At 37.9% G+C, this 21503-nt stretch overlaps 1 protein-coding gene across 1 annotated transcript in view; it reads right to left on the bottom strand.

Moving 5' to 3' along the window:
* Positions 1–1382: 1382 nt before the first annotated feature.
* Positions 1383–21503, bottom strand: part of HDHD1 (haloacid dehalogenase-like hydrolase domain containing 1) — a 45427-nt gene continuing 25306 nt past the window's right edge. Inside the window, 2 exon segments of the mRNA XM_010072645.1 lie at positions 1383–1574; positions 1576–1622. Coding sequence (XP_010070947.1) covers positions 1451–1574; positions 1576–1622 — 171 coding nt within the window. The 3' untranslated portion in view covers positions 1383–1450.

Here is a 21503-nt window from a genome sequence, read left to right as displayed (position 1 = left end):
CACTGAATACTGAAGCATGTATGATTAATGAATTTTTTGTTCCTGATGAAAACCCTTAAACTTAAAGCAGTTTAACACCGGAAATACCTAAAAAAATATTTTTGTGAGGAAGATCATAGATAAACACGTGATACTAAAAAAAAAAATCACGTCAGAGAAGTCTTCTCGTAACACATGGAAATTCTCTTATTTGACATGTTTCACAGTCAAATATGAAACTTTATGGAGTTTGGTATTTTACCAAGATTTTGGAGTACCTTATGGACACTCAGTTAGAAATTCAGTTTTCAAATGCTGAATATAATTCTTCATTTTATAAAACAGTCATAAATCCTACATAATATAGCTTTCTTTAGACAAAGTATGAATTGCTTCCACCATGTCATACATATACTTTTGGATTCCACCAAAACACATTGACATATCTAGCATTTTCTATAGAGACCCTTACCCTTGTCCTGATGAGATGCCAGAAACAGGCAGAAGTAAGAGGGACAGATGACAACATAAACATTTTGTGGAAATTATGGTAGCCAGGAAAATAAATTTTAAGCATTTAAATAAATCAAAACTACAATTTCTGTATTTTAAAAATAGATAGCAAAAGCTATTTGGATACAAAGAAGTCAAGGCCATAACTTTATCAGAAATGGAGCAAGGAGACAGGATGGATTCATTTCACAAGAATGAAAGGGAAGGCTACATGGCAACATGGAAAATGAGATGAATATATAGAAATGAAAGAAGGAAGATGCAAAGCATTTTGGTTAAACTGTAGGATCACATAACTGTATAGCTCCTGGCAGGTGATCACCATGCCAAAAAAAGATGACAGAACTATAGAATAATGGAGGTTGTAATGGAAGAAATCTCATTCAACCCCCAAGAAGAAAACACAGTAAGTACAAAAAACCCCTTGTAAATAATAGCAAAAATAATAAAAAAAAACAAACCCAAACAAACAACGGGATACAATGGGGAATAGATGGACAAGTACAGGATGAGGAAATGGATAAACATGTTGATAGCAATAACTGTATCAAAAACAATGTAATGGGATAAAAGCCAAACCAGAACAGATTTCTGGTTAAGATCTAAACAGTACGTCATTCAAGTGGAAACAGAACAAGAAGCTTCCAATGCAGTTACAACAAATTGTCTAAGTAGTTTCATAATATTCCCAGAAAACATTATGATGTGGAGAGAACAAGGCTGGATTCATTTCACAAGACAAAATGCTGCTTTAATTTACCATTTATCATGAGGAGAAATCATAAATATTCCAGTCTACTTTCAAAGGTACTGTGTGGAAGTCTTGGTGTTAACAGGATTTTTGGGCTCTAGTTTTGAGGAAGAGAGGAAAAAGATGCAAAACAATCATAAAACCATAAGAAAATTTCATTACACTTTTTCAATCTCCAGTGAAGTGCATGTTCATAGACATTAGGCATTAATCATATGCTGGTAAGCCAAACAGTTCTGGTTTGAAATCCTCCATGGAGTTCAGCAGTAGTGTTGCCTCCTTTTTAAGATCTGGATTTAATTTTTCATCTGGAATCATAACCACTTTTTTCTGCCAAGGCTCCTTTGACTCCAAGTGGTGAATCTTCAAACACAAGACACTGAGAAACAAGGAGGTAAGGGAAAAAAATTAAAAAAATAATGTTACTATTAACTTTTAGTCTTTCATTTTAAAAGAGAGAATGATCCCAGATACAAATTAGAAGGAAAGCTAAATTTAATTCCTGGCTTAGACATTCCTAATTAGAACAAGGGCAAACATCTCAATTCAAACATCTGTATGGATAATTAACCTTAAATTCATTTCAGTTCAAAAAAACATCAACACGCATACGTAAATCCCAGCAACTGGTTATCCAGATGTTCCTAAGTGATTTATTTTACAGGGATGTGTTTAAGCACAAGCTTAAAGTTAAGCAAGTGCTTAAATACCTTTATAAGCAGGCAATTTAACTCTTCAAGACCAACTTCACAAGCTGAAAAATGGCAAGAGCAGTGCATTCACATACAGGTGTGGCATTTCCTACATACACAAGAGGGGGAAAACTACACTACCTAGTTTAATATTAGGACTTTGGATGACTGGAGAGTAAGACAGAAGTCACTTCTCAGAAGAGCGCTGTCAAATTCATGCTCTCTTTGCTTAATTCTTCCAAAGCAGCAGTAAGAAAGAAAATCAGCAACTATATTGCAAGGTTACTTTTCCAGAAGAGAAAGTTTTGTCAGGTAAAAATTCCATGTCTTACAATAGTCACAATCATTCAAGATCACAGATTTTGGAAGCAAAGTTGTTAAAAAATAAGCAATACATTATTTATGTGAATTCTGTAATTTGACATCAGAATATTGAATAATAAATATATAACACAGATAAATATATAACAAATCATCTTGTCTGATTTTTTATATAATAAAAGATAATACTTCTGGATTTCATTCCAAAAATGTATATAATGAAGCATCTCTTCCTGACATTACCTAGTCTTAAGCTTGAATTTTTGGTCATGGGTGAAGCAAAGCTACATCTGGCATCCACTCGTCTGAAAAATTCTGACCTACACTGACCACTTAAATGGTCTCTAACACTTATGCAATTCAGACTGCATTTATTATCAATATTACCAGGACTGCTGCTACTACTAACACCAAAATTACTGCCACAAGTAATTTCAGTAATTCAGCACAGATGTTGAGATGGTTAGTGCAATTTTCCCCACACCCTTTAGACAGTGCAACTCTGGTTATCACAAACTTCTCTCCCATGCATTAAGCCCTTCTCTACAATCATTACCGATCTACCAAATCCCTTCCTACATACCCAGGACAGATTTGCTTATCCTTTTCTTCACAACACTATAGACTGTGGTAACTAATACCAAACAAGTAAGAGTAATGATTTTGCTAAACTTAGTTTAACTTTTGACTGAACCCAGATATGTCACACTGGCAGAACATACAACAGCATACTGCATCTTTTAGGCTCTCTAACACACAACTATTTCACCAGAGAAGATTACGGATGCACAACATTTGTCTGTTCTTGCTGTGCTTTAAAGAGAACCAAGCTGCAACCTGCAAAAACTTTATTATGTTCAAAGAAAACATTTTTGAAAGATTATAAAATGTCTGCACTATATATATACCCATCTGTATCAGAGACTGTGGAAGAGGAAGAGGGAATGAACCCTTTCTTTCTGCTTTCTTTTCTTTTAAAAATATTGATTCTTGCCCATCAACAGGTCAGCAAACACTTGGATTCTGCCAAGAGAAAGTTGAGGTGCTTTCTACCTTGTATGAAATCAAGTAAAACTTAATGGATTTTTCATGAGCCAACGGAATCACACCAATCTTCCCTTTGCTCATTTCCTTTAGAGTCACTGAATTCCAGTTTGAACAATGTGATATTTTCAAATGTTAATCATTATCACTATTGCTAACTACAAATATGTAACCAATGAATCCTGCAAAGCTTGGAGCAATTGCTATTAGAACAGAAGCACAGTTCTGCCTATAGGTTTTGTTCTTAACAATACCTTAGTTTGTGACCCTAAGCAGTCCGAGGACTCTGAAACAGTAAATGAAACCCCGACAGGCTTTGCCTTTTGAAGAGTAAGCTCAAATGTTGCACAGAACAGCATTATTAAGGCCTTTAAGAAACTTTTTCTAATTCAGCCCATACAAAAAAATGTACTTCACTGTTCTGCCTTGAAAGACCTAATTGACTTCCATGATGTCACTAAGCTTACTGTACGACAGGAGCTGATGATTATGGAAGGCAAGATGCATAATGAAAAGCTTAACTAATTCCCTGGAACTAGAAGCAATTAAAACCCTTAATTACCAAAGATGCCAGGCAAATAACCCATAATTACAGTGGCTTCAGTGTTACAGGAAATAAGTGTACTAGGTCTTCCTCCAGTCTTTCTTGCACTGACACTTATTGTCAACAGCACAACAACATTTTTAATGGATGACGAAAGGTTTACAGAGGTTCACATACAAAATGGATTTATTAACTTTGCTGCACAGAAATGTTAGAAACTGTTCACTGTCCTGGCCCACCCACATACTAAATTTAGAGATATGAAAGCAGCCAAGTTCTTCCCCACTTTGCATAAGTATTACAATATCAGCATCACTCCAACTGAGAGAGACAGATGAGATTTATACAGACTTCTGCTGAGATTCTGGCTGCTTCTCTGCATTATTTCTAAAACTTGTGTCACTGATCAATACTACTGCTATGAGATCTCTCAAAAGGTCATACTAATATAGGACAGTTTTCACTCTGGAATAAACTAGATGCTTAAAAAAAAGTAACGTAGCAAAGTGCACTAATTTATATTTCACTCTATGAATCTAGAAAAAGAAAAATTAATCACTTAACCAAAGAAACGAATAACAAAATCACTGCAGCACCTCATTACCTCATCTTCCTACACTAAATTTAATAAAGTAATAAAACAGTGTTAGTTGGGCCCTTGGTATGTACATCAGGCCCTCTCCAACCTATGTACTGTAAATGTCTGTATGGAATATTTGCATAACTAACAGTGATATCCATAAGTGTTATTGCTATTAGTAATAACCAAGAAGTCTGGAAGGCTAAAAGATTAAATCAGTTTTGAAATTAAGATTTCTAAAAACTTCTGAAGCTAATATATTTGCATGGGGAATGCTTATTGGACAAATATCCTTGACCACATATGACAGTACTGTATCGACTCTAAGACAGCATGAAGGATGAGACTGAAGATGGTGTAATTTATACACATAGAACTCGTCTGCAAATTACCATCTATTGTTCTATAAAGGAAGAATGAAAAGAAAATCTTCATCATCTTTAAAATGGGTAAATAGTATCTTTTTTTTTCATACTGTATTAGAAAAATCTTCTGTTTGCTGGTTCTGATCTGGTCTAGTTTGGACCTTAATATCGTTTAAAACATCTGCAGACACAGGGAGTAAAACATATTTTAGCACTTTGTCTTTGAAACAGAGCCCTACTGGTAAGAGTATTGAGTATTTCATTCCCTTTGATAAAATGAATGAGAAGAAAAAGAACTGAGTATTTTTTAACTTCTTCCTTTTCTTCCCTAAAGATTTTCTTTCAATATATTATTATTTTTACATTGTATTCCCCATACGCTCTATGGGAAACAGCTGCTATGGAATTAATGAGAAAATATTAAACATCAGTTTTCATTTTCTTTCCACTATCACTGAAACATTTACCTTGTGGTCTGTCCAAACTGAAGCCAACATGGTTAAGTCTTTCACTGGGCAACATACACTTAAAAAACCTTCAGTCCTATTGAGTCTTACACAGAACTAAGTTAAAACTACCCTGCCTTCTCAGGAGCTACTGACAGAATGATTCTCCCACCATGCCTAAAAACCCCATTTCAAAACCACTGCATGTACGTACTCTGACTTAAAAAACAAAACAACCCACCAAAACAAAAAAATCAAGGGGCATTCTGGGGACAAAAGTGCTTAAAAAATAAAGACTAATACTTAATTTTATTCTTCCCACCTGCTGAATGAAAGCAAAAAGGGAAAAGAGTGGAATTTTGAGGTTTCAAATCATAGTTTCAAAAAGGTCTGGTAAGAGTTCTTGAGAGGTTATCTTGATGTTCATCCTCCAACTTCTGAACAGGACCAGTCTCTTTCTGTGCTTATTGAGAAGAGACAGTAGAAGATTATTGTTATCTTCTGTCCTCAAATGACACAGAAACATTTGGTGTCAGAATGTGACACTAAATACCTTCCTCATTGTGAAAAATTAGCTCATAGTCTGATAAATGAATAAATTATCAGTCTGAAAGATACTACTCCTGCAATCATGGTTTTTGTTTTGTTCCACTTTTATCTCTATTTCCTTGCTGACTCAATTTTTTTCAGAATTTCAAAATAATTCCACTGCTGTCCAACTCTGTTACTAGTGTGAGTGACCCAGGAATTTTCAAGAACTATAATATAATTCAGAATACATCACAGACTTATCTATATACTTTACAAAATGTTGTGATGTTGAGAAAAGATGCTGTTAATCATTTATGGGAGGTGGTGGAAATTCACAAAAAGAGACAGGAAACACCAACAACTTCACCAACATGTCATAACACAGATGCTGGGCTATTTTTTGGTAACTTGTTTTCTTTTTTCTTATGCTTTGATATACAAAGTACCTAGGAACAAGATGAAAATGTATTTCTGGGTGACCCATTTACCACCAGAGTTACTTAAACATTATTGGATAAATGCACTTTCAGCAGCTACTTGCAATTTTGGCCTCCCATTGAATTAACTCTCTGAAGAATTAACAAAAAAACAATAATGAAATAACTTGATTGATGTTTCTCTCCTAATCTCTGGACTTACTCTTTCTAGAAACATCTGTAAAAAATCTCAATAACAATAATGAATTACACTTCATTTTATTTTAAGGGCAGATGCCAATTTGACTAACCAGGGATAACAGAATCATATTAAATATGCTGTTTAAGAAAGTCATACAGCTTACAGCCTCAAAACTTAGTTCCACTAAGGAAAATGAGTAAGCCAAGGTGTTTTTAAATGCTACAACAAATGAACAAACAAGTTGCAAACTTGTAATCAAATGAATTAAGCATCAGAGTATCCAGAATACTACCAGCCACCATTCTTTATGATTCAATGATTCACATTACGAACTATTTGGAAATTATACGCACACATGCTTTTTAATTCACATTTTTATTAACATGCTACTAGGAGTACGTTGCAGACCAGTACAAGAATCAAATTATTTACCAGAAGATTTAGAAGATAAACTCAAAAGTCATTAGCATAATTAAAAAAAATAAAAAAGGAAGTATGTTACTTCTGCACATAATTAGATCACTGCATTTACAGCTCTTGCATAAATGGCACTTTACACTTCTAGCTCACACCAGCAGCTACTCTCTCACAAACCAGTGCAAAGGACGTTATCATAAGGTGGGCCAGAAAGAGTGAAATTGTTTGGATGCAGAAGAAGGAAGAAAAAATTCAAATTTCTTCCTTGTTTTCAAGACTTGATCAAGTGAAAGCAAGTGCTTCTGTGAGTGACAGTCAGAGCCAGACACAGTGGCTCTGTGAGGCAAGGAGAAGGTCACATTTACATGTGGGGTTACTCTGATCATTCCGGATGGCTGGAGCACTTTTTCACAGAGGACTGTGTGTTTAGAGGACAGCACACTGGGAACTTTGTATGGCAACTTGTGTTACAGGCCTCAAGAAATTCCCAGGCGTTTCTGAAACAGTGTCCAATTATCCTGTCAGTAGAAATCTAACTCAATCAACTGCAGCTTGCATTAGCCATAGAAGGGTATTGTTCTTTTACAGAGGACACAAGGCAAATACTCAAGATACTCTGTACTGAGGCTACTCATACTGCGCAGCATGTTGGTTTTTTTATGGCACTTATCTCTAAAAGTAGCCTAAAAAGGAATTCTGTGCAATGAAATAATTAACCCGTGCTGCCTCCCCTTCCACACAGAAGTATCTTTACTAAAACCACTGACTTCCTTGACATGTAATACACAAAACATTCAGGTAACTGCACCTTGCATGCAGAGCTCAGAACTGTAGGATAATTTACACTGGAAGGGAATCCTGGGGACCACTTAGAAACACCCTTACTCAATATAAGTCCAGCCAGAGCAGGCTGCTCAGGGCCTTGACCACATCTTCAAGAACAAAGATTCCACATACCTCCTGGGCAACCTGGTATTTCACCACCCCTATGGTGAAAATGGTTTTGCAAGCATCTGCCAGAAGTTTCTTGTATTCCAGCTTGTGCCTGTTGCCTACTGCACTATCACTCTGCACCTTGGAGAAGAGGCTGGCCCCATCTCATGAGCAAACACATCAGAGACAGGAACCAGGTACATCCAAAGGAGAAGCTGTTTTGATTAATCCAAATTCTAAGTCTCATATTGAAACTAGAAGTAGGTATCCAAAGTATTTCCTGAATAAGTGCAACAACCTTTTTGCCACAAGCAACATCTACAAAGTCACAGGTGCAGCACAGCAGGCTGACAATGGCAGGTACCCTGCCTGTTTTGTGTAACTGGACACCACCAGTGCCTATAACCAACCCAGCAGGTGCTGCAGAAGGCAGATGATTCTCATATAGCAATCCATTTTTTTCAAGCAGCGTAATATTTTGGCAATAGTTTCTTTTTTGCTCTATAATGTCTCCTCGACCAGTGGTTTTTTTCCACACAGAAAGACCAGTCTGCATACTGAAATGTACCTTAATCCAATCTAAATATCGTCTTAATTATTGTATAATCTTTGACAGAAGTGTTAATAACAACCCACATATGCTTCAGACAAAGTAATTTCATAATTTCTTCAGTAAAGAAAGAAAGGGTGAGAAGAGGCATTCACCTTTAAACAGGTTTTCATTGGGAGTGAAAGTCAGTCATGGAAAAGGTCTTCTTTTTCTATTCGGTACAAGCTTCTCATTGAACCATACATGACACAGTGTCACTGGTTTCAAGTGACTTAGTGAGATGCAGCTGTGTTACACTTTAACTCTTTATGATCGGAAAAAAAGTGGTTTTATTTGAAACTTCAAACAGCTAAAAGTTACCTTACAGAGAATATGAAAGATTAATAGTGTAAACTCCAAGCATGAAGCTACAAATTAGCACCTTCAAGTAAAAAAAAAACCAAAACACCAACAAAATGTTAATTTCCTACATATTTCAACTACAGAAAACAAATACTAAAAATTGGAAATTCTCTGTTCTCAATATAGATTTTCTAAGAAGAAGGTGGGCAAGAAAGTACAAAAATAAGTTGGAAAAAATATTAAGTCCTAATTTATTGATTTTGGAAAAACACCTGATCTGAATCTTAAAGACCTTCTGTTGGAAATTGGCTTTTGTAACTTTTAAAAGAAAAAAAAAAAAAAAACCAACCATTTTTTACTACAGTGCTTGGAAGAAAAACTTAATAGTACTGGCTTCACAAAAAACAAGAGAATGAAAGCAGGAAATTAAAAGCTGGTTTTACTCCAGTACAAACCAAAACCAATAACAACTCCTAAAATCTTTAAAAAATGTAGTACCTTGGACAGTCACACCTCATAAGAGGGTTAAAAAAATAGAGAGCCAAAGAAGAGGATTAAACTTAAGATAATCAGCACTTGGAAGAATCATTAGAATCTGAAATAAATACGCTATTCTGAAAAAGGAAATAACATCATAAAGAGATACAAACCGGTAAAGCTTCATATTCTGAAACACAATAGCACAAAGATTTGACTGGGTAATTAATTTCAGAGGATGTTTGCTGAAACAGAACTACTTCAATGTTTTCTTTTTAACTCACTGATAGTCAAAGTACTATTTCCATTGAAATATGAACTTGTAAAATAGCAATAGTATTAATAGTAATTGATATAAAATTAGTCTGTTACATCTATGCAAGCATAATGTATGCTTCAATTTAATGTATTTCAACCATTTGCCAGTAGATTAAATTCCATGTACATGTTTAAGACAAAAGCAAAAGTTACCAAATCAGATAATTTTCTCCTACTCAGGCTCCTAACCTCTTCCCAGGAGGTAGTTTCAAAAGTATCTGAGCCAAGCTAATGGTTTACTGCCAATGAAAGGTTGTTTCTTTCTTCTTTCTTTAATCTCCTGTTAACTGGTGTAGGCTGCTAGTGATGGGTGTTGTGTTTGTGTGAATCAACTGCGAATCAACTCTGCACCCTAACAGAAAACCATTCTCCTATTAGGCTTATAAACTGGGGAACAACCACATAACAGCTGGGAGTGAACAGGAAGACTGAAGAGGAATATAATCCTCCTTTTTGGCCAATGTTTAAAACATAGAGGGGTTCATCCCTTCAAACTACAGTCTTATTCTTGGCATACCTTGCATTTGCCTAAAGCAGACTGTATGTGTAAAAACACAAAATGGCTGTGCAAAGTTTTGCAGAACCTGCTTTTTTCAACACAAGCCCAACTGCGGGCATGGGATTATGGTTATGAATGTCGCAATTCCAAAATTTATTTTGCCATAGCAATCTAAAAATATCACATCTCAAATGAAATGCCTCATTACATCAATAATCAGATCTATTTAAGTAGCTGCCCTTATGATTTCAAAAGATGACTTCTCAGCCTCTTATTTGGCAGAGCTACTTTGACTGTGCAGGCAAACAGAGCTCAGAACTCAACACTTCTTACAACATTGTCTCTGAGAAAGTATTTCTGTGTACTAACCACAGTATTTCTAAAGAATATTAAATCTACCACCAAAACTAACAGTACTAATAATAAGCACCATATTTCTACATATACTAGGTATGATATAACCCTTTTGAACTACTTATTCTCAGAAGTAATTACTTCACTGGAGAGCACTCTCTCAACCCTGAATGAAGGACTAACTTTAAGTGCACAGCAAGATCTACTAGATCAATACAATTATTATTGTTAAAAAAAAAAAAAAAGTATTAAGAGGAAAGTCAAAAAGAAAATGTTAAAATTATTTTTTCAAGAGTTCAGCACAGAAGTAATCTCTTTCACATTATTCTCTAGTTTGTTTTTTATCTGCTTGCTTTGTTTATATAATCCAGGTGTTTCAAGCTATGAAAACTGTAAGATGGAAAGCTAGTGAATATCAAGCAGTTTTAAGTGAATCAATCATTAAAACAAACTACTCCTCCAAAAAATTTCCTTCTACTGTAATCTCCAAGTTCAAATATTTCTATAACGATGAAAATTAGTACACCCTTAAAGTGAATTCACATGTAGAAAGCTATTTAAGTCTTAATCCCCTGTTGCAATATATTTCAAACTTTTGTCCAAATTTCCCTAATATTATTTAGCTATTTAAACTACTGCATAGAAACACTTTTTTTTTTTTTTAAAAAGCGTTGACCCCACAGTTATCAAGCTGTGCCTATTTTTCTATTAGAAAATAGAATATTTGCTAGACCAGCCCTACCAGATAAGTGAATGCTATGAGCTGCCGCAACCAAAGGCCATCATTTCTTATTTTGACTCAAGCATGCTTACAGGCAGAATAACAGGTCATTTTCACTGAAAGGAATAAGAGGCGTAAGATGTAAGTGAACTTTTCAGAGAGAACAAGAAACAAACATAGAAAAATATGCTTATTTAACTCTGTGTATGTATGTGTGTGTATAAATATACGGTATATATAAAGTCTCCACACAGATTGTTTCTTTCTCTGTGGTTTAAGGCTTATTCAGTTTAATATATATCAGATTAGTAACTAACACAGCAATGACACTGGCTTAACATTAGTTTGGGAATACCAGCCATGGCATCAGCAATTACTAACTATGCTTGTCACACAGCTTCTGCCATGAGCAACCTCTTTTGGGTACCCAGTTCTTCAAAGAAACAAGTTTATCATTATCTGGGTTCTCATCAGCTTTTCCTTAATATCATTTTCATTTAAAAAACCTCTCATCTGTATATTTCAATCAGAAATAATGCCCAAATGTCAACAGGGTATAAAGCCAACAGATGGCAGGCTAATTTAAAAGGAAAGCTACCACCTATCTGCCTGTAAATTGACCTCTCGTGGGCAAAGTCCTCAAAACACTGCGCCAAGCCATATGCTTAAGTGAAAACTACTTGCTCATCCAACACAATAATGATTCTACATTAAAAGTAAGAATCACCACTTACGTAACGAATCCACTGATTTGAAGCATCCTGCATTTGCTGACCTTCAACAGTTTGAGTGAGTCTTTGGAAAAGGGATAAAGGTTAATTTCCCATTTAAACTAAATGTGTTCATTTCTCTGTGCCTGCTGGAATTGTTACTGTAAAGCTTGCTGCCATGTTATTGTGCTACTATGTTATGGGTTACAGATGCCCACACGGAATATACATACACAAAGAAAAAATAAACAAATGCTACATAAATCTCATATGGACTCACTGAATCACAGGATCCCAGGATGACTGAGGTTGGAAGAGACTTCTGGAGGTCAGCTGGTCTACCCCCCTGCTCAAGCAGGAATACCTACAGCCTGTTGCCCAAGACCATGTCCAGTGTTTGAGTATCCCCAAGGACGGAAACTCCATCACCTCTCTGGGCAACCTGTGTCAGTTCTCAATCACCCTCATGGTAAAAAACGTGTTTCCTGATGCTCAGAGGGAACTTCCTGTGTTTCAGTTTGTGTCCACTGCCTCTGGTCACCACTGAAAAGAGACTGGATCCATCCTCTTTGCATCCTCCTTTCAGGCATTGCTACATGTTGATGAGATCCCCCTAAGCATTCTCTTTTCCCAGCTAAACAGTCCTAGCTCGCTCAGCTTTTCCTCATACAAGAGATGCTCCAGTCCCTTAATAATATCTGTGATCCTTTGCTGGACTCCCTCCAGTAGCTCCACGTGTCTCTCACACTGGGGAGCTGTTGTGGATTTGTGTGGTGGGTTTGTCTGGTAGCAGGGAGAGGCCACAGTGATGGCAGCTGCTAAAGGTTTCCCCTGACTCCCAAGTCTGTTCTGATAGCAAGGGAGGGGCTGCAGTGGTGGTTCCTGTAAGAGTGCTAAGACTGCTAAGAGTTCACCCCCACACCCGGCTCCAAGGTTTAGTAACCAGGGCGGAGTGGGGGAAGCAGTACCACCGATCCAGCCCCTGTGAGAAACTGCTGGAAGTTTCCTCAGCTTCAGGCTGGACCCACCCCAGGCCAGGGCTGAGCCAATCGGCGCCTCTGAGAATAACACAGTTAAGAGGGGCATAGAACAATGCGGGTGGGCACGGCCCTGGGCAGGGCCCGGCCCAGGCAGACTGGCCCAGACATCCAGCTGCCTGCCCGGCTTCTGCAAACCGACCTGCCATAGCCCACGCCTCTGCCATGGCTCGCCCGAGAGTCAGGAAAGACCTGCAGCAGGGAGAAAAGCGGGATCTGTGTTTCAGTTTGTTGAGAGAAACAACTACGCAGGCATGACGGTCAGTGAAGAGAAAGGAGAGAAAGGAGGTGCCCTGGAACAGAGATCCCCCTGCAGCATCGTGAAGACTCAGGGTGATGCCCATTTGTCCCTCAAGCAGTCCATGAGAAGATGCAAAGCCATGCCAGAGCCAAGCAGTTGTCAGAGCACTGTGACCCTGTGTGTGAAAGACTCAGGTTGGAGCAGTTTGTGAAGGACTCTCCTGTGACCTTCATCCATGGTCATGCTGGAGCAAGGAAAGACTGTGAGGAGCCCTCCCCTGAGCAGGAAGAAGCGGCAGAGAGAACATGGACTGACTGCAACCCCCATTCCCTGGCCCCTGCACTGCCAGGGAGAGGGGAGAAGGTACAAAAACCAGGAACAAAGCCTTTGGGCCTGGGAAGAAGGGAGCGGTGGGGGAGAAGTGCCTTTCTAAGATGTAGTTCTCTCTCTCATTATCTTGCTTTTGTTTTTGATTGTAAATAGTTCAACAAATTCAATTGGTTTTATTTTTCTTTTCTCAAGTCGTGTCGGTTTCTTGCCCGTGACCATAAGAGGTGAGTGAAACCCTCCCGGTCCCTGCCTCAGCCCACCAGGTGTTTTGTTAACAAGACAGTGTGGTGGTTTTCTTTTAGAACTATGACAGGAGTCCAAAACTGGACACAGCACTCCAGGTATGGCCTCACCAGTGCTGAGTAGAGGGGTGGGATCCCCTCCCTCAACCTGCTGGAAACAATCCTCATCGTCAGTCACCTTTGCTGCAATGGCACATTGCTGGCTCATGGTCAACTTGGTGTCCCCCAGCCATCATAATTACCTTTTTTTTCTGAGAGTATAAAATCAATTCACTTTTCTTTCTTGTTCAAAAGTATGCAGCCACACTCACTGGTGCAGAGACAGATGGCACTGTAATGGAACTTCTAAATTTAAAGGATTGAATGACAAAAGTGCAAAAAATACAGACAAAACATATTACTAAGTGACCATTAGAGGACTTACGATGAGAATATAAAGCACTCCACTACGAAATGTCTCAGTCACCCCAATACTGACATAAACACATTTATTCACAGTTATGTCAAAGGCCAATTGCCTCCTCTACAAATGCTTGGACTCAATTTACAAACAAGCACCTAAGAGTCAATGTGCTTATAACACATACTTATTCTGGGAAAAAACCTAAGTTGTCTCTGCCTAAGCACAGGCCATCCCTGTTTTCTTCTTTTTAAAATCAAACTATGTGTGTTTATATATTAGTAAGACTAACAGGGCATACAGCAAACAGTGATTATACATTGCTCCATCACAACACATGACCTGAAAGAAATCATCTCTAATACAGCAACATGATCAGTTCAGAAACAGACACTGCCACACGTATTGCCAAGAATCTGGATAAACTGACAGGTAGCTCAGTGCTATGAGCAGCATTTTGCTGATAACTTGGAAGCTTCAGCTCCCATATAGTATATAAGGATTCCCTGGGGAAACCAGACTGCAGCAGGTACGTCAAGGTGACAAAGTATCACTGCCACACAATCCACTGAAAGATACGTTCTGGTTACCAGGTAAAATATGCTGTGACTACAAAAAAAATGAGGAGGACAGGCTGTCAGGTGAAGAAGCAAAAGAGAATCTCAACACCATGATCCAGTATACAGGAAATATCTCAAGTAATTTCTCCTCCACTTTTTTCGCATTTGAAGTTGTAGTGTTTTCTATTATATTTAAAAACTTTGCTAATTAATGTCAACTACTTCTAGTGAGATACAGCTAAAATTCATTATTGAATAAATAAAATTTATAAATCAGGTGGCAAACATGTCTAAAGAGTGAGGACAGAAATTTCTCAACCATACATTAAGATTGTCTTAGGGATGTATGTTCTGGGTTTGCAGGTCTTGAAGGTATAACTAAACACATCTGCTTCATATTCTCCAAAGGTTTGTAAGTTCAAGTCTTAGCAAGGAAAACAATGTGAAAAAAGACAGTAAAACTTCTATTTTCTCCACTGACTCTGCATCTGCATTCAATACTTTCAAAGCCATAGAGAACAGTCTCCTCATTGACAAGTGAAGTAGTAATTTCACAAGCAGTTCTATGGAATATCGAGAGATAATGGTTTAAAACCAGAAAGAAACAATTACTCTGTGTAAAACTACTCCTATTATATAATCTCAACGAGGTCAAGCTTTAACTTTGTTACCAAAAGAAACAGGAAGAAAATCTTACAAAATCAAGTGACAATTGTCATTCTGAGCTTTTTCAGATTACCAGCATCTTGCATCTAGATGGAGAGCAAAGGTGTTGCTCATGACACTCTAAATGCTTTTCTCAATCAGATATTCTTGTGCTTAGCAGGAGCAGTGCTGCCGGCCGCCAGCCAAGGTACATCACTCCTACATGTTCTCCTACTTCCCTACCAAATAAAAAAGTTTTCTCTCTGCTTTGGGTGCCTTCCTAACTGCCCTCCTTGGAAACAAAGGAGTACAGCTTAGGTAGGCAGTTTTTAATAATTAAGAATCTTTCCTTCCAAATCTTCTCTGGTTATGAAACATCACATTAGTAGTAAGTCCAATGAGCACCTATGGAGCATTAGCAGTTAAAATTTACAAATACGTTGTCAGTGGGACAGGCTCCACAAGTTGGGGTGACCCACGGGAATGAGCGACAGAAGGGGCTGGTGGGGTGTACGCAGGGGCCATCAGTCCATGTGCCTGGCTGCGCCTGCACCGGCCAGCGCAGCCTGTCTTGTCTCCTCTAATTAAACTCAATTTCTGACAGTTTTCCTGGGCAAGGGCTTACTATTGCGCGTGCACATGTGCGTGGAGGGCTCAGTGCCACCCCTGCCATAGGAACAGTGGTCCCATGTGCCCACAGTGCAGCAACTGCAGCCCACAGTGGGTGTGCAAGTGAGCGTGTGAGTGCTAGTGAAGAGCACTCTGGACTAGCTGGCAAGTAGGTGAAGTGGCCAGGGAGCCAGGTGTGTCTCTAGGGGCAAGAGCACAAGCAGTGCTGGCTCTTGGAAGGAAAGGGTAGGGCATACGGTAGCCCTAGCCAGCTGCTTTAGAAACCGTGGCACCCGGGGCTGTCCAAGAGACCTATCTGTGTGTGCATGAGGGACTCTCTGTGGAAGGTGAAGGGGGTGAGCACACAGATATATATATAATATATATATATATATATACAGATTTAAAACTGCATGCATTTATAAAGCTAACATAAAATGCAGTAAAATAACAAGAACAGTACCTCAGGAAGGTCTGGGGAGAAGAGGCAACTTCTATGATACTTTGTCAGGACTGAACCAAACCCCCAGGATGAAAGGGATTTGGTAGGAACTAAAACTGTTCTTCAGTTCAGTATAGAAGTACCACCAGCACAGTACCAAATATGTTTTGGGAAGGCATTGATAAACCAAAGTTAGTAGTCTTAAATTCTACATTAACTGATATTTCATTGTCATTAAACGTTCAATCTAATTAAAATATGTGCAATGACACTTTGATTGTCTGAATGTATCTAACTAGAAAATGCAGTGGGTGAGGTCCTTGCTAAACTTCCCAAAAAAATTAGCAAAATAAGCAGTAATTCATATCCCACACTTCCATGTGACATTGCTGATACATACTAAAGTATCTCCAGCATGACTGAATTTATGAATCAGACACAGTGCAGTGTACCACTGATATCTGCACTAAGTTTCTTATTGTTTTCTCCAATTGCTGAATCTGAAGGTGGCACAGGAAACATTAAGACAGATTTTTGTTTTTATTCATCCCAGTTTCCTTCCACATTCTACTAAAAATCTGTTTCTAAAAAACTAACAATTTTCCACTTTTTAAATTACTCATGACATCAATAGGAAAGCCCTAAATACTTTTACAATACTGCTTCCCAAGTCTTTCACCAAACAATAGCCTAGTTTTTGCAGTCAAAATATACTGTAGATTTGTGTTACATGTCTGTGCATGAAAGTGAACAAAACAGATGAATCCACAAGACCAACACAGGTGTAGGTTTGAAAACATTGATTTAAGTTCTCTAAAATTCATAAGCTTATTGCTACTAGCAAAAGCCTATGAAATCAACAGAAGATTTGGCACTGCATTCTCTGCACCACGAACATGTGTACTTGTTGAAGAACCACGGCATTTTTAACTTTCTGCCAGGTAAGGTGATTTTATTTACATTTTCCACAAAAATACCCAACAACAACAACAAACCACCCACAAAACTGTGCAGAAGACCCATAAATAAAGGCATTTGCAAATAAAATGAGAGCCACAGTACTGAGCCTTTTGCTGTATTTACAAAGAAATGCAAAAAGGTGGTTGGTTGGTTTGTTTTTGTCAGGCAACACAAGCTTTTAATATCCCTACTCATTCAGACCTTCGATTGAGATTTATTAACCTGTCAAACAAAAGCAATTTTACAACATATACAATTGCAGTTCATTTCAGATCATTTATTGCTCTGTAAACAGAAAATCCAGATTCTCCTTAAACCATCTGTCCCTTTTCTTCTCCTTGAAGCAAGAAGCAAAGCATGTTAGAGAAAGAACTGAAACAGAAAGAAGAATTCATGAACTCATTTACAGAAAGACATAAAAAGCACAAAGTTAGAAATTAAAGCGGACTTTTCCAGTGATTGCCTCTATTGAAAAACATCTTTGGTGCCAGTAACTTGCAGCAAACAAAATCAAAAAGGGGCACAGAAATGAGAAACAGTTTAAACTAAAGGTGGTCATGATACTGAAACGAGGATGGCTTCTGCCCAGGAGATGAGGTCGAACACTCCCCATGTGTTTATCTCACGGATGAGAAGGGAAGGGAAAACAGAACAGCTCCATGTTTACTTTGTGTATTTTGGGTTATTCAACTCCCTATCCATGAGTTAAGAGCTAAAAGAAACTTCCCTTGCTTCAATCTTTCCCCCTGGGTTGGCATCCCTGGTCTGACTTGCTACATTAAGCACTTGAGCGGAGGCCCTCCTGGGACAGACTGTCATTCCCCCCGAGTCCTTAATCTGGGTTCCCGTCTGCCTTCGGGACTCTTTGCTCCCCTGGCCTTGTGGAGACAGGCCTCTGATGGGCTGATGGCTCCTGTGGTGGGCCTGGGAGCAGCCAGTCAGGGTGCAATTTGGGATCCCCCACCTGCCGTTGCCTCTCTGAGCTCTTTAGTGGGTCTGCAGATGAGCTTTTATCACACAACCTAACAGCTGCATCCTGTGGCGGATCTTCCTTAGGATCTATCCAATTCTACGCAAGCGTATGCATCACATGCTGCCTGATTCCCAACATGGAAGACGAGAAATCCCAGGAGTTTCTTTCACAGGTCTTTATAACTAGGGCCTGGAAAACCATACACTATGCTAAATATAGAAATCAATAGGAGAAAAAGAGATGCTCAAATCAGACATCCTATTTTTTCTTTCTTCTCCATGCTGCTATTATTCCAATGTTCAGTCTGATCCTAAAGCAATACAGCACAGCATGTCACAAGCATTATTATGTCTTCATACTGCCGAGTAACTGAAATCCTTTCATTAAAATACAGCATTCTGTGATGGGTTTCTTCATCCTTGGACTGACATTGAGCCTGAAGCTCTTACTAGTAATCACTTTACACAAAGCCAGATCACATACTCAACTCAGACAGAGAAGCTAAGGACTCAATTCACAGATTTTTAAAAATGGTGTGAAAGCTGGTGAGATTGAATTGTTCCTGCAAAGAATGGACACATTTCAAAATTTCTGAGAGAAACTACACTGAAGGTCTTTTCTGAATAATCGACTTATGGAGCGTTTTATTCATCCTTCATTAACACTATTATTAAAACAAAATCAATTCCCCAAAAGCATCAGAGAAACATGAAGAAAGTTATTCCACTGAATACTAATCATCATAAAGAAATTTAGGCTGTCATGTGCTAACACCACAGCCATAAAGGGGAACTGTAAATAGTAAGATATCAGTAAGACAGTCTTCTACCAGCCCACTCGAAGTAAACCGTAATCTTTTAAGCATACTTGCTCTTCAACTGATTGCTAAGATAAGAAAAAAATCAAGTGACAGGAGAAAGGGACAGTAATAAATTGTCCAAATGCCTTAGAATTACTAGTTAATGCAAGCCAGAATAGAAGATGAAATTTTGACATCAGTGTTTCTCAAGAAAACCTCTTTACTTCAAGAGACATGCCAAAGCACACATTTGCAGCTGACTCTTCTTTCCACTATCTTCATGAGATTTTAAATTTAGACATGTGGCTTCCTAAATGTTTTAAGAGTTTTTTTCTGTAATGTTAGACCTGTCACATCATCTACCAATCCTCTTGAGACAGAATTCTTAGACTCAAAAAAGTAAATGCTTTTACTATTTCAGTATATACATCATTAACTTACCTACTGTTTCCTGACTTTTCATCTATACTCCCTAAAAAATATTTGAGAAAGTGCTAAGGACAAATGGGCTACTACACACTATTAACTCTTCATAATTTCTAATGAAGCTATATAGGTTATTTAATGCAGTCACAAATTCAAGTTTTCATCTTCACGTTCAAGGCCCTATATTATCTTACCTACAATTACTGTATGTCTTGCTTTTATTTCCTTCTACTCCCTAGACATTTTCTAGCCTTTCACTTAATTGCATTCTTTATCTCTTTCTCCTGCTTTCAGCTGTATATCTTATATCACGCTGACCTCTGTGCCTTGTACAATCTCCAGGCCTACAGTCTTCATCCTTCTTCAGCAGTATCTTTAAAAATACAGTCTCTCAGGAATCACTCATACATTCTCTTCTTCCTCCCCTTCTTATTGTTGAGCTATTAACTGAAATTTGTCTTCCTTAAACCACTTTTGCTCCTTGCTGGACCAGGACAGGAGAGAATATCGTTGAAAGCTAATGCAGAGCTGCTGATTCACTTCTTAATTCTATCAGAAATGACCTCTGTTAACTCTTTAACTCTGAGGAAAATTGAGACACAATACTTGCTTGTCATCTAAAGTAGAAAAAAAGCCACAACATTCATTAATAAATGCCAATCAGTGTGTGTGTGGGGGCAGTGATTAGTTTCTACAAGCTACATATGTACTCATAGTCTTAGACGATTATATATATTTCACAGTGCTCTGACAGCTGTCCAGAGCAGGCTCCATGCCTATCATCCAGTGTACATGGATCTGATGCTTTTTTCCCCCTCAGGGTTTAATGTGTACTTAAATATAAATACAATGTATGCAGCAAGTAGCCATGGCCCACAAACATCAGGAAACTCAGGAGAATTCCCAGGTCTAGTAATGGTCATAGTATGGTAGAGTCATAGCATGGTAGAGTCATAGCATTACTCCTGACTCCTAGAACACCTGACTGCAGGACTCCCAGCCTCCCAAACTTCAAATATCTCCTCTACACAATATAACTCTTCATGGAAGTTATCATAGGACCATTGTAGTAGTTACTACTATAATTAGAAAATATTCTTATCTTCTGAGAAAAAAAAATTAAAAATTGCAAACACTTTTTGCTTAAGAAAAAAAAAAACAAAAAAACCAAACTTCTCAATGAAAAATTTCTGCCTGAAAAGTTAAAAACTCACAACTGAAAGCAGTCCTCAAAGGATATATCATAGCTAATCTTAAAACTGCAAATGCATTCTACCCAAGATACATGATCATTCTTTGTAAAATAAAAGGTTCTGTTGGCATTCTCTTAGGATAACTGCATTACTGAAAATGGAAAACAGTAAGATAAGTTCCATACTATTATGCTTTTTGCCCATGGCGCTTTTTTTGAAACAGTAATACTTTGAGCCTGTAATAGCTTTGAAGCTCAGGACAATAGGCTGCAACCTCTAGTGTTTCCACTCTTTAGTCTGAAGCTGCAGGATGCAACAACGTGTTCTGGAGACAGCAACTGAATGGATCACTGTGATCATTCAGGAGAAAGAGGACAATCTCCTAATGGAGGAAAATGTGTTCTGCCATAGAAGATATTTTCAGTAATAGATGAAATCTCATCAGCTAGTTTTTCCCAGTCAGCAAGACCCTGAGGCTTTGAAGCAACTGAAGGAGTTACCAACATCAAAAACCATTTCTCATTACCGTGCTACTATTTTAGAAAGTAGTTGTAGATGCTTTTTAAAAGAATTCTGGTGTTACTCAGGGAATTATTGACTAGCAAGCCTTACCTCTACACTTGGTGAAATCTGCTGATGACAAAAAGTTATGTAGTTATGTAATGGTTAGCTGGGATAAGAAACATCTGTAAGAAACTTGGAGTAACAAGGCAGTCTACTGGGCAGTCAAGTGTCAAATAAAATAAAATGTTCAAGAAATGTAAGCAATACACATTAACTGTGTTATAACATTCATTTTAAGTACTGGACATCATTGCAGACAGTTCAGTAAAAACTCAGAGCTTGGGTGATATTGTATATATTCATAGCTATATATAATGTTGTCTCATCTGGAATACTCTATGTACCGTATGCCACAGACATTATTCTAATGTTAAAAT

The sequence above is a fragment of the Pterocles gutturalis genome, unplaced genomic scaffold, assembly GCF_000699245.1.
Source record: "Pterocles gutturalis isolate BGI_N339 unplaced genomic scaffold, ASM69924v1 scaffold20037, whole genome shotgun sequence".
NCBI lineage: Eukaryota > Metazoa > Chordata > Aves > Pterocliformes > Pteroclidae > Pterocles > Pterocles gutturalis.
This window is presented reverse-complemented; position numbering and strand designations above follow the sequence as displayed.